The following is a 17,431-nucleotide window of genomic DNA, read 5'->3' on the forward strand; positions in this document are numbered from 1 at the left end:
TTTGCTACCGTCCTACAAACCTTTGCACTTGGAGGCCCAACAACGTCTACAAGTAGAAGGTTGTGTAGTAGACATCAAGCTCTTTTCTGGCGCCGTTGCCGGGGAGGTTAGCGCTTGAAGGTATATCTTTAGATCTTGCAATCGAATCTTTTTTGTTTCTTGTTTTAGCACTAGTTTAGTTTATAAAAGAAAACTACAAACAAAAAATATGGCATTAAGGGTACCTCATATGCTTCATCTTTTTAATATCTATCATTGAAATAAGGATTCCGATAATTGTGCTCAAGTGCTAGAAGAAGAATGCATTAGAATGTTTGGCACTAAATATTTGAATGATGAGCATGATTGTAATGTTGTTAGTATGAATTCCTTGAATATCCATGATGCTAATGATATGCAAAGCCACAAGCTTGGGGAAGCTATGTTTGATGAAGATGATATTTTTTGTCCCCCAAGTTTTTATGAGCAAATTTATTTTGATGATAGCATGCCTCCCATTTATGATGATTATAATTATGAAAGTGGATTTGGAGAGGACATGACTTTATTTAGTGATGAATCCACTATTCCGGAAGAGGTTCCAATTGATTATGTGAACAAAGTTGCTATCTATGATGATTATTGTGATGACATGTATGCTATGAAGAATAATGATAACCATGAAACTTTTCATCTTAATTTTAATTTTCAATTGGATTATGCCTCACATGATAGTTATTTTGTTGAGTTTGCTCCCACTACTATTCATGAGAAGAAATTTGCTTATGTGGAGAGTAATAAAAATTCTATGCTTATGCATCATGAAAATAATGCTTTATGTGATAGCTATATTGTTGAATTCATTCATGCTGCTACTGAAATTTATTATGAGGGAGCAATATATGTTTGTAGGAATTGCAACAATATCAAGTTTTCTCTCTATGTGTTGAAAATCTTAAAGTTATGCTTGTTTTGCCTTCCTATGCTAGTTGATTATTGTTCCCATAAATTGTTTGATCACAAAATCCCTATGCATAGGAAGTGGGTTAGACTTAAATGTGCTAGTCATATTCTTCATGATGCTCTAATTATGTTTCAATTCTTCTCCTTTATGTGAGCATCATTGAAATCATCATGCCTAGCTAGGGGCGTTAAACGATAGCGCTTGTTGGGAGGCAACCCAAATTTATTGTTGTTCCTTGCTTTTTGCTCCTGTTTAGTAATAAGTAATTTATCTAGACTCTGTTATGATTGAGTTTTTATGTTTCAATTAGTGTTTGTGTCAAGTAGAACCGTTGGGAGGACTTGGGGAAAGTCTTGTTGATCTTGCTGTAAAAACAGAAACTTTAGCGCTCACGAGAATTGCTGCCATTTTTTTATTGGAGAGTGATATTTAGTTAATTCTTTTTGCAGACGATTAATAGATAAATTTCTCGCGTCCATAAATTTAGTTTAGAATTTTTGGGGTTCCAGAAGTTTGCGTTAGTTACAGATTACTACAGACTGTTCTGTTTTTGACAGATTTTGTTTTTCGTGTGTTGTTTGCTTATTTTAATGAATCTATGGCTAGTAAAAGAGTTTATAAACCATAGAGAAGTTGGAATACAGTAGGTTGAATGGAAAGAATAGCTTCGTGTTATTTTACTACGGACTCTTGAGTAGATCGATCAGAAAGGATAACTTTGAGGTGGTTTCATACCCTACTATAATCTCTTCGTTTGTTCTCCGCTATTAGTGACTTTGGAGTGACTCTTTGTTGCATGTTGAGGGATAGTTATATGATCCAATTAAGTTATTATTGTTGAGAGAACTTGCACTAGTGAAAGTATGAACCCTAGGCCTTGTTTCCTAGCATTGCAATACCATTTCTGCTCACTTTTATCACTTACTACCTTGCTGTTTTTATATTTCCAGATTACAAATACCTATATCTACCATCCATATTGCACTTGTATCACCATCTCTTCGCCGAACTAGTGCACCTATACAATTTACTATTGTATTGGGTGTGTTGGGGACACAAGAGACTCTTTGTTATTTGGTTGTAGGGTTGTTTGAGAGAGACCATCTTCAACCTACGCCTCCCATGGATTGATAAACCTTAGGTCATCCACTTGAGGGAAATTTGCTACTGTCCTACAAACCTCTGCACTTGGAGGCCCAACAACGTCTACAAGAAGAAGGTTGCGTAGTAGACATCATCTTCCTCTGAAACCATGTAGAAGGTCTGCAATCAAACAAGGCAACACTGATTAGTACAATCACTAGGTAGTGTTAATTTTAAATTTCGTAAAGGAGAAATTACCCAAAACCGACGGAACACAATGTCGGCCACCGTCTCGCACAAGACACCGTCGAACCTCTCCTCCGGCGGGGCCTGGGCAACCGAGTACAGCTCCCAGGTCAGTGCTAACTGTGGAACCTGACCCTCACCGGGCAACGTGACCAACCCAAGGAAGTGCTGCCGGCAAAGCACACCAAGGACCTGGTTGGGCCTACGGGCACCAGGGGGCGTACCCAGCCCCTGCAGTATGACAAGGCCAACGCATTAGATATTAATTTGAAGGAACATGAAGGCAAAAGGTTAAAAAATAGTAAATGCACTTACTTCAACCCTTTAGGCGCAATCAACCACATCTGGTCGGGGGTCGTCGGCACGGGCGGGAGCTTTGTACAGCCACGCTTGTAGACCTTCTTGCCCTTCTCAACCAGCTCGTCGTCGTTGTAGCTATCTTCTGAAAAGGTGTCCTCGCTACCATCCTCCGGGCCACTAGCCTCCTGAGTCTCGTGGGCCGAAGACCCCGTGACCGGAGTCTTCTGGGACGAATACCCCGGGACCTGGGACGAAGACCCCGTGACCAGAGTCTTCTGGGACGAAGACTCTAGGATCGGACTCACGTGGGGCGAAGGGTCGGCGACCCGAGTCTGGTGGGGCGAAGGATCAGCCACCGGAGGCTCATGGACCGGAGTCCGAGGGTCCACGTAAGACGGAGCACTCATGTGGTCGGGTGAATCAGCTGAGGGTGGCAGCGAGGAAGGCGTAGCAGCCTTCCTACCTCTCCCACTGCCACGTCCACCTCTACCAGCCTTCTTCGACCTCCCCCGACCTCTCCCAGCTGTAGAAGAACCGCCCGCCGCAGTTGTCTGCATACCGTCCTGCACCGCTCTCCGGAGGGGCTGCGCTGCAATAATGCAACCACCCCTCCCAGTAGCGCTCGCAGGAGGCTCGGGGCGCTCTGGACCCTTGCCCACCATCTTGTCAACACCTGCAATGACAAAAAGTAAACGAAATTAGTACAACATAAAAAATTTGGATACCTGACATGAACATAATAATATGTATATAATTTAAGGGTATCATAATCATGACCATAATAAAAATACACCTGATCAACACAAATATATATGGGGTCGGGGTGTGGTGTCGGGGTGTCGGTGTGTCGGGGTCGGGGTCGGGGTGTCAGGGTGTCAGGGTCTGGGTCGGGGTGTGGTGTCAGGGTGTCGGTTGGTCGGGGGTCGGGGTCGGGGGTCGGAGTCGGGGTCGAGGTGTGTTGTCAGGTTGTCGGTTGGTCAGGGGTCGGGGTCAGGGTGTGGTGTCGGCGGTCGGGGGTCGGTGTCGGGGTGTCATGCCGAGGTGTCGGGGTGTCGATCGGGTGTCGGGGGTCGAGTCGGGGTCGGGGTCTCTTTTTTCCTTTTCTTCTTCTCTTCTTCTTCTCCTCCTCCTCTCCTCTTTCTTCTTCTTCTTCTTCTCCTCCTCCTCTCCTCTTTCCTCTTCTTCTTCTTCTTCTTCTTCTTCTTTCTTCTCCGCCTCCTCCTCCTCCTCCTCTTCTTCTTCTTCTTCTTCTTCTTCTTCTTCTTCTTCTTCTTCCTCCCCCTTTCTACTTATTCTACTTTTCTTCTTCTTTTTTCATTAAACCTAAAACTAAACCTAAACAAAAAAACTAAACTAAATAACCTAAACTAATTAAACCTAAACTATTTAATCTAAATAACCTAAACTAATTAAACTAAATAACCTAAACTAACTAAACTGAAAAAACTTAAACTAAATAACCTAAACTAAACAGAAAAGAAAACAGGGGCAGGGGCTCACTGTGGGGGGCGGCAACAGGTCGTGGAGGGGGCGACGACGGGGCGGCGGCGAGGCAGGGTGGCGACGGGGCGGAGAGGGCCGGCGACGGGCGGCGCTCCTCGGGAGGGCGGCGGCGGCCCGGTGGAGGGGGAGGCTCGCGGTGGGACGGGGCGGGGACGGGATCCATGCAGGGGAGGGGCGGGGGGCCGGAGCGGCGGCTGGCCGGCGTGGAAGGGGCGGCGGGGGGCCGGGGGTCGGGGTGCGCAGGGGATGGGGTGGGGGGCGAGGGGGCGGTGGCGGGTGGTGGGGCGACGGCGCAAGGGGGGCGGCGGGTGGTCGGGGCGGTGGCGGGTGGCTGGTGGCGGGGGCGGCGGCGGTTGGCGGTGGTCTCGTCGGGGAGAGAGGAAAGAGAGAGAGAGAGAGAGAGAGAGAGAGAGAGAGAGAGAGAGAGAGAGAGAGGGGGGGGGGGGGAGCGGTTAGTTAGGTTATCTCTTTGTCGTCCGCCCCCCTTTGCCGTCCGCTCGCGGACGGCAAAGAGGGGGCCGTTAGGTTTTTTCTGAGCAGCTCGTTAGTGGGGCCCACCTCCCTCTTTGCCGTCCGCCGCTGAAGGCAAAGATTCTTTGCCATCCGTCAGCAGACGGCAAAGAACTGGCTGATGGCAAAGACCTTCTTTGCCATCAGCCAGTTCTTTGCCGTCCGTTTTTTGCAAGCTGATGGCAAAGACCTTCTTTGCCGTCCGCCAACAGACGGCAAAGAATAGGAAGACGGCAAATAAGCAAATTCCAGTAGTGTATCTTGATTCTGTCATAAAATCGTCATGGATGTACATGCATGACAAAAAACGTGACCTACTATGACAAACACGTATCATCACGGAAGTGTCTTTTTTGTAGTGCATTAACTCCCCGGGGGGTTCCGGTAACCTCACGGTACTTCGGAAAATGCCCGAACCTATCCGAAACCTTTCCGGTGTCCAGACATAGCTTTCGAATATATCAATCTATATGTCTCGACCATTTCGAGACTCCTCGTCATGTCCGTGATCACATCCGGGACTCCGAACAACCTTCGGTACATCAAAACATATAAACTCATAATACCGATCGTCAACGAACGCTAAGCGTGCGGACCCTACGGGTTCGATATCTATGTAGACATGACTGAGACTCATCTCCGGTCAATAACCAATAATGGAACCTGGATGCTCATATTGGTTCCTACATATTCTACGAAGATCTTTATCGATCAAACCACATAACAACATACGTTGTTCCCTTTGTCATCGGTATGTTACTTGCCCGAGATTCGATCGTCGGTATCTCAATACCTAGTTCAATCTCGTTACTGGCAAGTCTCTTTACTCGTTTCGTAATGCATCATCCCGCAACTAACTCATTAGTCACATTGCTTGCAAGGCTTATAGTGATGTGCATTACCGAGAGGCCCAGAGATACCTCTCCGAAACATGGAGTGACTAATCCTAATCTCGATCTATGCCAACCCAACAAACACCATCGGAGACACCTGTAGAGCATCTTTATAACTCACCCAGTTACATTGTGTCGTTTGATAGCACACTAAGTGTCCCTCTGGTATTCGGGAGTTGCATAATCTCATAGTCATAGGAACATGTATAAGTCATGAAGAAAGCAATAGCAATAAACTAAACGATCATAGTGCTAAGCTAAAGGATGGGTCTTGTCCATCACACAATTCTCTAATGATGTGATCCTGTTCATCAAATGACAACACATGTCTATGGCTAGGAAACTTAACCATCTTTGATTAACGAGCTAGTCAAGTAGAGGCATACTAGGGACACTCTATTTGTCTATGTATTCACACATGTACTAAGTTTCCGGTTAATACAATTCTAGCATGAATAATAAACATTTATCATGATATAAGGAAATATAAATAACAACTTTATTATTGCCTCTAGGGCATATTTCCTTCACAAGGGGCAAGCGGAAAGAGGCGAACGGAAGAGAGGCAAGAAAAAGGCAAAGGTTTTCGAAAATCGTTTTAGAAGTGGGGTAGAGGAAAACGAGAGGCGAATGGCAAATAATGTAATGCGAGGGAGAAGAGTTTATGATGGGTACTTGGTATGTCTTGACTTGGCGTAGATCTCCCCGGCAACGGCGCCAGAAATCCTTCTTGCTACCTCTTGAGCATGCGTTGGTTTTCCCTGGAAGAGGAAAGGATGATGCAACAAAGTAGCATAAGTATTTCCCTCAGTTTTGAGAACCAAGGTATCAATCCAGTAGGAGACAACGCACAAGTCACCTAGTACCTGCACAAACAATCAAGAACCTTGCAACCAACGCGATAAAGGGGTTGTCAATCCCTTCACGGTCACTCGCAAAAGTGAGATCTAATAGAGATAATAAAGTAAATATTTTTGGTATTTTTGTTGCATAGATTGGAAAGTAAAGATTGCAAAATAGTAACGAGATGCGATGTAAATAAAAGAGATACAGTTTAATAGGAAAGAGACCCGGGGGCCATAGGTTTCACTAGTAGCTTCTCTCAAGATAGTATGTATTACGGTGAGTGAACAAATTACTGCCGAGCAATTGATAGAAAATCGCATAGTTATGAAGATATCTAAGGCAATGATCATGAATATAGGCATCACGTCCGTGTCAAGTAGATCGAAACGATTCTGCATCTACTACTATTACTCCACACATCGACCGCTATCCAGCATGCATCTAGAGTATTAAGTTCATAAGAACGGAGTAACGCATTAAGCAAGATGACATGATGTAGTGGGATAAACTCAAGCAATATGATATAAACCCCATCTTTTTATCCTCGATGTCAACAATACAATACGTGCCTTGCTGTCCCTACTATCACTGGGAAAGGACACTGCGAGATTGAACCCAAAGCTAAGCACTTCTCCCATTGGAAGAAAGATCAATCTAGTAGGCCAAACTAAACTGATAATTCGAAGAGACTTGCAAAGATATCAAATCATGCATATAACAATTCAGAGAAGAACCAAATAATATTCATAGATAATCTTGTTCATAATTCCAAAATTCATCGGATCTCGGCAAACACACCGCAAAAGAGTATTACATCGAATAGATCTTCAAGAACATCGAGGAGAACTTTGTATTGAGAATCAAAGAGAGAGAAGAAGCCATCTAGCTAATAACTATGGACCCGAAGGTCTGTGGTAAACTACTCACGCTTCATCGGAGAGGCAATGGTGTTGATGTAGAAGCCCTCCGTGATCGATTCCCCCTCCGGCAGATCGCCGGGAAAGGCCCCGAGATGGGATCTCACGGGTACAGAAGGTTGCGGCGATGGAAAAGTGGTTTCGTGGCTCCCCCTGATGTTTCTAGGGTATAAGTCTATATAGGCGAAAGAAGTACGTCGGTGGAGCTACAAGGGGCACACGAGGGTGGGGGCGCGCCCTCCTGCCTCGTGGCCTCCTCGTGGAGTTCCAGACTTCGACTCCAAGTCTTCTGGATTGCTTTCGGTCCAAGAAAAATCATCGCGAAGGTTTCATTCCGTTTGGACTCCGTTTGGTATTCCTTTTCTGCAAAACTCTAAAGTAGGAAAAAAAACAGAAACTGGCACTGGGCCTCCAGTTAATAGGTTAGTCCCAAAAATAATATAAAAGAGCATATTAAAGCCCATTAAACATCCAAAACAGATAAAATAATAGCATGGAACAATCAAAAATTATAGATACGTTGGAGACGTATCAATGGTACGACGCCGCCGGAGCCGAACCAGGCCAAAGCCCACCTATCACTGGGCATTGGACAGCCACTTCTACTTACGACATATACATGGTGGATACGCCTAAGAAGAAGGACGACGATGGCACTCAAGATCCGATTGAGGACAAGCACGTCGATGCACCACCAAAACGCCGGCGTCAGCGATGCCGCTCACAATCGCGTCGGGAGAAGGAAAGCAGTACCGGCACCGGAGACAATGACACTCCGGAGAACGTCGAAGACGCCGACCACCCCGTTGAGCCTGCGTTCGAACATGATGAAAGGGAAGAAGGTCAATACAGCCCCGAACACTACAAAAAAAGACACATCCGTGACATTTTGGGCCGAACGAATTTTTTTTCTGTCATGCTTATGACACTTCTATGACGATAATTGTGACAAAACCCGGTATCATCATAGATGTGGTGGGCTCCTACTTCTATGACAAAAAACATGACAGAAAATAGACTTTTCGTCCTGAGAGACAAACGTTACTAAATGCAGCATCAGCTGGAGAGGAATTCTAATAAATAATAATACCATGGTCTGATAGTCTCACAGTGCAGAAGACAAGTGTTGAATTTGCTTTCAATTCATATCCAAAACTCACAAAGTAAGAACTAAGGATTCCAGGCGAGGGATGTGGTGACGTACCAGAGAACTGGAAGAGTATGGAGGAAAGCAACAGACAGGAGGACATCCACTGTGGTTTCCCTTATTCTGTCACCGTTATACACAGGACGCTAATCGCATCACAAACTGAGGCTGCCCCCCCCCCCTCCCGCGTGCCGACTTATGACCGTACACTATCACCTGCACTCGGCTCACCACAACCCTCGGATGGACTCCACACACACCTTTGCTGCTGGTCAACGAAGGAGTCAGCCACGAGAAAATTCTGTAAAACTTTTATTTTCCAATTTTAATCATTCCAACTGAATCTACACCATTTCATGTACAAAGAGATCAAGTAAACCAAGTATAAACTGAGTTGAAGTCTGAACCAAAATATGCGCCGTGCGGTCCGGGAAGGCGACGAGAACACCAGATTCTTCCATGCCAGTGCCTCTCAGCGCCGTCGTGGGAACTGGATCCGCGCTTTGGACGTCGATGGGCTGGAGGTGGTTGATCACCATGGGAAGGCAGTCGCGCTGCGGGGCTTCTTTGCCGACCTCCTTGGGCGTTGCAGTCTCCCTGTGTGGCGTTTCGACTTAGAGGCGCTGTACCAGGGCGTCCGCGGCGTCGACGGGGAAGCCCTTGTGAGCCGCTTCACACCTGCCGAGATCAAGGAGGCGGCGGGACTCCTCGACCGATCAAGTGCCCCTGGCCCGGATGGCCTGGGGCCTGCCTTCTACCAAGCTGCATGGGAGGCGGTGTCGAGCGATCTGTTGCTGCTCTTCGACGCCTTCTATGACGGATCGGTGGACTTGGAACCAATCAATCGGGCGTACATTGCTCTCCTGCCGAAGGGGAGCGGAACGACCCCAACTCCCAGTTCGTTCCGCCCCGTCTCGCTGCAAAACTGCGACGTCAAGATTCTGTGCCGTGCGCTCACCACCCAGCTGCAACGACAGATTGGGGATGTGATCGACGTCGATCAGTCCGGATTTGTTTCGGGGCGTAGCATCTCCGAGAACTTCGTCTATGCGACCGAAGTGGTGCAGTGCTGCCGTGCAAGAAAAGCCCCCGCCCTCGTCCTCAAGCTAGATTTTGCTAAAGCGTTTGACTCCGTCAACTGGGAGTGCCTTCATCGAGTCTTGGAGGTGCGCGGCTTCCCTGAGAGGTGGTGCGCATGGATGCATGCTATCCTTCGTTCCTCCTGCTCCGTCGTGCTGCTCAACGGCGTGCCGGGGGCGTGGTTCCCAGTCAGGTGTGGCCTTCGCCAAGGGGACCCGATGTCGCCCTACCTCTTCCTCCTGGTGGCGGACGTCCTGCAATGGATGGTGTGGCGCGACCCCCTGCTCAGGCACCCGGTGGTGGACGGTGAACCGCCGATCGTGCTCCAATATGCCGACGACACCCTCATCATCATCCGCGCGTCGGTGGAGGCGGCGGCGCGTCTGCGGCACATCCTGGACGACTTTGCCGCAGCCACTGGGCTGGGCATCAACTACGGCAAGAGCACCTTGGTGCTGATCCACGTTGCCGATGACGTGGTGGCTGGGGCAGCGGAGGCCCTCTCCTGCTCTATCCAGGGGTTCCCACAACCCTACCTGGGCCTGCCGCTGTCATGGGACAAGCTGTCGGCGGCCGACTTCGTGCCGATGATCGCTAAGGTCGATGCTTACCTGGCTGGGTGGCGGGCGCGCCTCCTCTCCCCCGCGGGGCGCCTGGTCCTGATCAATTCGGTGCTGGACTCGCTTCCTACGTATGCCATGGCCGCGGTCGTCCTTCCGTCGGCTGTTGTCAAGACCATGGATGCTCTTCGTCGCGCCTTCTTGTGGAATGCAGCCGACCGCGCCACGGGAGCCCATTGCCTGATTGCGTGGAGCCAAGTCTGTAGGGCGAAGAGCGAAGGGGGCGTCGGGGTGCGGGACCTTGCTACCCAGAACATGTGCTTGCTGCTCAAGATGCTCCATCGTCTTCACTCGTCGGCGTCCAGGTGGGCGTCGTGGATATGGGCGGAGCTGAACGGGCGCTCCCTTCTCCACCCTGGTAGCTGCCGCCATGCCGGGGCGCATGGGCGATCTCTTCGTGGCATGCTGCCGCTCTACCGTGCCATGTCCCGTGTGCATGTGCATGACGGCCGAAGAACCTCCTTCTGGCTCGATTGGTGGCTCCCTTGCGCCCCCCTGAGTATGGCCTTCCCGGCGCTCTACGCACACCACGTGCCCCGAGGCCACCGTGTCTCAGGTGTGGGGGGCCGGGCTCGACCGCATCCTGGTCCCAAGGTACACCGGGGCTGGTGCTCGGGAGCGTGCAGCCCTCCTCGCCATCCTCCCTGATGCCCCTGCGACGCCGGGCGTGGACGAGAGGATGCTGCCGCTCTGTGGGCACCCACAGACCGGAGGGCTTGTTACGAGCCGCGCTTACGCCCTGCTGCGTTTCGGCGGGCGTCTCTCGCCGCATGCGACCTTCATCTGGGGGCGCGCGCGCCGTCGCGGGTGAAATTCTTCTGTTGGCTGCTTGTCCACCGCCGGGTCAACACTCGGGATGTCCTCCTTCGGAAAACCATTGTTGATCGCGCGGGGGCCGGCTGCCCCGTCTGCTCGGCTGAGCTGGAAACTGCGGACCACCTGATGTTTGGCTGCCCGTTTGCGCGCGCGTTCTGGCACGCCGTGGGGGGCATGGTGACCGCGGCGGACACTTCGGTGGAGCGGCTCCATGCCCTGGATGTGAGGGCGGCTGTTGGGGATGCCTCTCCGGACACCTTTGTCCTCCTTTGCTGCTGGCACCTATGGAAGCATCGGAACGGCGTGGTTTTCCAAGCTATGGTGACGTCCCTAGATCGAGTATTAAGCTGCTGTCGCGAGGATGTTGTTCTTTGGCAGGAGCGGTTACGTCCACGTGATCGCGAGCATGTGGACGCACGGGTGTGTGCGTTGGTGCGGTGATCTAGTCTGGGCGTTGTTAGATCCCCCCCCCCCCCCCCCTAAGTGTGCGTTGCTGTTTGTAAAAATGAAGACCTCCCCCCTTGTGGTGATGATTTGGCAATAAAATTCAGGTGGAGGGATCGCTATCCCTCCCCCGGTGACAGTTCAAAAAAAAATATGCGCCAGAAAAGCTGCAAGCAATAAGTCTGAATTAAAACGTTTTCACCAATCTAGGTGAACAGGTGTTGGGGGACAAGATGGCTGAGGGGGAGATGGGCAGCGGGAGGAGATGCTGGCGGCGGGGATTCGACTCAACTGGATTAACAGCGGCAGCTCCGTTTGAGGGGAAGGGAGAAAGGGGGCTGCTCGCGACACGTAGGTGCTCCCTTCACCTCCCCGTCTTCATCTTGATTGGTGGCGGCCGGCGTGTGAGCTCCGGCGAGCTCGTCCGCAGGCGTGGTGCACGCAGTGATCGCAGAGTTCGGCGGCGGCTAAAGCCGGCAGTTTCCAAGCGGGGCGGCGAGCCCCGGGCGTGGGCGTGGAAGAGCGTCGACGGATGCGTCCTCCGACGAGGGTGGTCGGGCCTGTGGTGAACGAGGGAGCTCTGACCAGCAGACGACGGCGGCAGCGGTGGGTTCTGTGCCTCGATTGGACTCACGCATGAGAGAGAGAGAGGGCAAAAAAGGAAAGGGAGATACGGGATGCAGGTGCGGGCCTGGCTGCAGGATACGCCCGACTCCTGCCTACGAGAATGTGCTTAGGGTGTGTTTGGTTCGGAAATGTACCGGTAATTTGAAGGAATGGAACGATTCATTTTCATGTTTGGTTTGATGGTTTGATGAATGGATTTGTAAGTTATCATCCATCCATCTGTGCAGATAAACATTTTTACTTGTTAAATCGGTGCCAAAGTTTGATGTAAAATAAAGCTATTGGACATTTAACTTTTCTTGACGAGCAGTTCCTGCACTTGCAGTCTGTCTCGCTGAACTGAACCGGGGCAACTAGGAGCATGCATGAAAAAAGCATGCATGAAGAGGGGTGTTAAATTGAGCATACATGAAGAGGGAACAACTACGCTGAGACGAGAATGCAACTAAACACACTCTAATATTCAGAGCGATGGAGACTCAAACCAGCAACCAGTATCAGGATCATCAAAGGCAAAGAAATGAAACGCATCTCCCAACAACGAATCGAATCCAACCATCCATGCAACGAACAAGGGTGTGAAATACAAGAATCGGACTCAACCACAACTCCACAAGATAACAAGCAGCTACTGCAAGAGAAGAAAAACGGCAGCTGAGCGTGGCGGCCGGCTGGATACGCGCCTTGGCCTTGGCGTCCCCACGCGCGACGGTGGCCGGCTGCTCCGTCAAGCCCGACGGCACGGCGCGTCCCGACGTGTGCTGCCGATGTTGCCCTGCTGCAAGATCGACACACGCTTGCTCGCCTGCCGCATGTGGTTCAGAGGAGAGGGAGGCTGTGCTTCAGAGGAGGATGAGACGAGGGAGCCGGCGTTGCAGACCGGAGGAGAAGGGCCGACGGCGCAGACCGGAGGAGGAGAGCCGGCGGCGCAAATCGTGGGAGGGGAGAGGAGCCGCACAAGAAAGGATAGGGCTGCGGGAGTGCGAGGAGAAGAGCTTTCTTTGGGGCTTGTCTTGCTGTGCCCCCAGCGTGACTCTATGACTTGATTGTACTTCGTACCGTTGTGTTGGATGCTTGTTTCTTTGTTTTATAATATATAAAGCGGGGGGAAACCCTTTTTCGTAAGAGCGGTTCCGCGTATTCCGCTCGATTTGGAGCTCTCGCCCTGTTTCGGATATGACCCGAATATTCGGTCTGCGGGAACGAGGGGGTGACAGTTCGACTTGGTAACTGAACGCGAGAACGAGGCCTAGGAATGGGTTGGACCCGTGACATGCCGGCCCATGACCGTAACCAAACGCACCCTTAGGTTTCAACGTGTGTGTGTTTTGGGTTTTTTCACTGGTTTTTCTGTTGTGATGATGCAGGACAGAAAAATCGGTGAAGATGGTTCGATCGGTGGGAGGAGGCCTATCAATGGGGGAGGCTAATGAGATGAAACGAAACCAAACGACAATGTAGTCTCCATTAGAAGTCTCTATACCTAATGGAGCAGTTGGTAGCCTGATACTTCGGTTTTATTTTCGTTCGGTTTTTTAGTCCCACCTCCCAACACCCTCACTAGGTTTATCTCTCTATTTTCTAAAAACATGCCGCCACTCATCCCTCTACCGCCTCGATCTTTTGTGTAGGGTTATACTCGCCGCCGCCGCTGCCGCCCCCGTCGCGGCAGCTTCCCAGGCCGCCGCTGCCGCCGCGGATCGACAGGGACATCACCAGCACCGCCGCTGCCGCCGCGGATCCACAGGGACGTCACCAGTGCCGCCGCGGATCCACACAGACAACATAGATGCTGCCGCCGCCACAGATCCCCATGGACGACGTTGACGCCGCCGCCGACACCGATCCCCACGGACGACGTAGACGCCGCGGACCCGTGCAGAGCGTGGTCGCGTTCTCCCGCGGCCATACGGCCCATTCTTCGCCTGAGGTCGCCTGTCATGGCTGCCACCGGCGTCGGCGGTAACGACTCTTGGATGGCACCTGAGGACTCCACAGGTGAGTTGCTATACTCAACGGCGGAGCCAGGAAATAAATACAAGGGGGGCCGGACATTGAGCACAACTCTAAAATTTAGTAAGGGTACGAAATTTATAGAAATTGACACCCAGATAGCAAAATATCTACGATTATAAGCAATTCAGTGTTGATAACACAGGCATATGTCTACACATAGATAGGTCTGAAGCAAAATGATGAACTAAAAATTATCACTCGAACTCGACACGACGGCTTTCCGTATTGAATTCATCAATAATTGCATCGGTTGAGAATCCTATTGCAATCTCTTTCTCAATGTAGATCAGCAAGCAAATCTCTTAGAAACATGTCTTCCATTTTGTTTCGGAGTCTTGTTTTAACAAGTTTCATTGCCGAAAATGCACGCTCTGTTGTTGCGGTTGTGACCGGTAAAGTGAGAACAAGTCGAATTAACCTGCAAATAGAATCGATTAATACTTGATGTTATGGTCAAATCAACTAATATAAGAGCGGAAATATTGTATAACCTGTCAATCAAATAATAGTCAACTGATTTTTCTGTTTTTGCAAGTTGTTGACAAAGATCTCCTATAGTTGACAGATTCTGAAATCTTGGATTTGTAGGTACATCAAGCTCATAATGTTGTAGCTGACATCTCAAATTGTTTCTTTCTTGTTCTGAAAAGTCAGCGGGGTAGTATTTTGAAGCGAGAGAACATACATCATCAATGTTTAATGAACTAAACGAGTCCTTGGGATTCAAAGAATTGCATAGGATGAGAATCTCTGTTGCTTGTTCGCTAAACCTGCAATTGAGTTCATGTAATTGTTGTTCAACTGCAACTGTAAAAATATCATACCGATAGTGATGCTCGGATGTACTTTCATCATTTGCACGAGACCGAATGAAATCTACATAGTTGTCGGTCATATTTGGAGCAGTAATTCCATGTTTCTGGCAAAATAAATTCACATCACTAATCAATTTAGCCCAGCCATCATCTCTTAGCCGCTGTACCAACTTCTTTGTAGTGGAAACATCATCCATGGCATTCACAATGTCTTGAGATTTCTGCTGCAGTTTCTTGCATAACATATCTGTTATTCCCATAAGCTCTTTCATGACATGCAGGATAAATACGAAGTCAAATGACATCATCAACTTAACAGCACCAGCAGCCTTAGCTCGTGCACAAGGTGAAGAACCAGATCCACTAGTAGTAGCAACATTTTTTAGTACCAAAAATGTAGGACCGTAAAGCTTCAAGAGGCTACAAACTGAACCATAGTGAGAACTCCATCTAGTGTCACAAGGCCGCCGCAAAGTTCCAATCTGGTTTGCTCCACTCCCTGTTTGAAGCTCACTAAGCTCAATGAGATGCTCCATTTCAGCCACTTGATTAGCATGCAACTCATCATTTCTCTTGCTAGAAGACACAACAGTATTGACAACAAGAGCAATGGACTTCGATTACTTCTTTAGATGCACCAATAAGAGCTAATTGGAGCTGATGAGCAAAACAATGAACATAGTATGCGTATGGACACTCTTCCATGAACTTGGCTTGTAGACCATTCCACTCTCCACGCATATTACTAGCACCATCAAATCCTTGTCCCCGAATATTTTGAATATCCAAGTCATGTTGAGACAAAACAAAATCTATTTCTTGTTTCAAACTTGCTGAAGATGTATCTTTAACATGAACAAGATCGAAAAAATGTTCTCGACTGAAACCTTGTTTATCAACAAAACGAAGAACAAGGGCCATTTGCTCTCTTTTAGATTCATCTCTTGATTCATCGACAAGCAAGCAATACTTGGCATCGCCAATTTCATTACGGATTGAACCCTTTCTCCAATTCTTGAACCCTTTCTCCAATTCTTCTTCTTCTTCTTCTGAGTGGGGCATTTTCTTCCTCCTCCTCCTCTTCTTCTTCTTCGTCTTCCCCTTCCCCTTCCTCTTCCTCTTCGAAATCAGAGCAAACAACAACCGACTCTGCATCAATTCTAATTTTCTTCTTGAAGAAAGAATCAATGGTCTTCAGTTTGTGTTTGGCCATGACTATCCTACAGAGATTAACCACCAGAAGTTACAAAACTGATGTTTCTATAAAAATTAGATCCACAAATGAATCTGCAAATTAGGAGATCAAAGTGAAAGATTTCTCAGCTTGTACCTGTGTGGGCCGCCTCCTGCTATGCTCCAAGCGGGAGAGAAAAAGATTAATCGGTGATCCTTGGGGATTTTGCCTCGTCCAACAAAGGGATCTTGGTCTTGGAAGAACAGGGGAGAGAGAAGGGGAGCTCCCAAGCTGCACGGGGGTGGGTGAGAAAGAATAAAAGAAAGGGAATGGAGGCATGTGGCTGTAGCCTGGAAGAAACACCCGTGAGAAGAGGGGCAAAAGTCAAAAAGGTTTCTCACTTTTTGCTGGGATCTTCTGTGAGCAATGCGTGCATTTCTCTGCGTCAAAATGATGTACGTTCCATAGATCTTGATGTATAGAATCAGGGGTACCCAAAAAAATTTATGCATGTTGGGGGGAGCCGTGGCCCCTGCTGGTCCCCCCCTGGATCCGCCGTTGGCTATACTGCTTCGTGAGTTGTGATTCTATATATGCTGCTTCGTGCATGTGGTTTGTACCTCTGTTATGATCGACGAACTCACCTCTGTTCAGCTTCTCTACTAGCTATCTCTTATTGTTCAATGTTTTCAGTATGGTCTAGACTGGGAGAGGTCAAGAGGGTAACCAAGGAGACAAATGTACATGTCAAGATCAACCTGGACCGCACTGGTGTTGCAAAATGTAGGACAGGGATATCCTTCTTGGATTACATGCTTGATGTGAGTAGGGTTTACTTCTCATGTCAGTAGTTCTGGATTCAGGATTTTTTTGTAGACAATATCTCTTCCATTTTTCCAAAAAATGCGTAGCTATTTTTTTCCGCCTAGGGTTTTATTGAAAGCAAGAATGTGATTTCTATGGCATCTGCGTGAAGAAGACAAAACAAAACAAAATCTTAACTCGAACCCACGAAATGGTAGGTAGTGTTCTGAATTTGTGTTGGTCAAAACCTTTATATGGAGAGCATTCTAACTTTAGGTCCTTATAAGAGCATGATTAGTACAATTGGGATGCATACACGACTAAGCCTGAAAGGGCCTGTTGTAGAAAAGTCTGTTGCCTTTCAAGTTGCACGTGTTACATGTGATGTTGAGCAATTCGGATGGGAATTCCTATTTGATTTTTCTTTCCGAAGGGTGATTTGATCCATGCAAAATTGTTACTACTACTCTTCTTCTTAACTAATGTTTGTATGTGTAAAATGTGCATTTCGTTATTCCACAACAGTGACAAACTGACAGCAATGGCCACCGTGGGTGTCAAGCCCTTACGTCTGAAATTAATAAGTGAAATGGAACTACAGTAAAGTGCTTACGAGTAGCAAAAACCATTGCAAGTAGGAACAAAAA

The 17,431-nt window shown here is 48.6% G+C and overlaps 1 protein-coding gene across 1 annotated transcript; it reads right to left on the bottom strand.

Moving 5' to 3' along the window:
• Positions 1–14,085: 14,085 nt before the first annotated feature.
• Positions 14,086–16,320, bottom strand: LOC125540322. The gene is made up of 3 exons (XM_048703929.1): positions 16,137–16,320; positions 14,483–16,026; positions 14,086–14,409 (listed from the first exon to the last, which is right to left on the bottom strand). The coding sequence occupies exons 2-3, from the start codon at positions 15,340–15,342 to the stop codon at positions 14,268–14,270; spliced, it is 1,002 nt and encodes a 333-aa protein (XP_048559886.1). The 5' UTR covers positions 15,343–16,026; positions 16,137–16,320; the 3' UTR covers positions 14,086–14,267.
• Between the last annotated feature and the right edge of the window lie 1,111 nt (positions 16,321–17,431).

The sequence above is a fragment of the Triticum urartu genome, chromosome 2, assembly GCF_003073215.2.
Source record: "Triticum urartu cultivar G1812 chromosome 2, Tu2.1, whole genome shotgun sequence".
Lineage (NCBI taxonomy): Eukaryota > Viridiplantae > Streptophyta > Magnoliopsida > Poales > Poaceae > Triticum > Triticum urartu.

Coding starts and splice junctions, on each gene's coding strand:
- LOC125540322 (XM_048703929.1), bottom strand. CDS start 15,342: ATGGAGCATCTCATTGAGCTTAGTGAGCTTCAAACAGGGAGTGGAGCA. Junction 14,410..14,482: donor GACTATTATTTGATTGACAG/GTTATACAATAT, acceptor TTCTATTTGCAG/GTTAATTCGACTTGTTCTCA.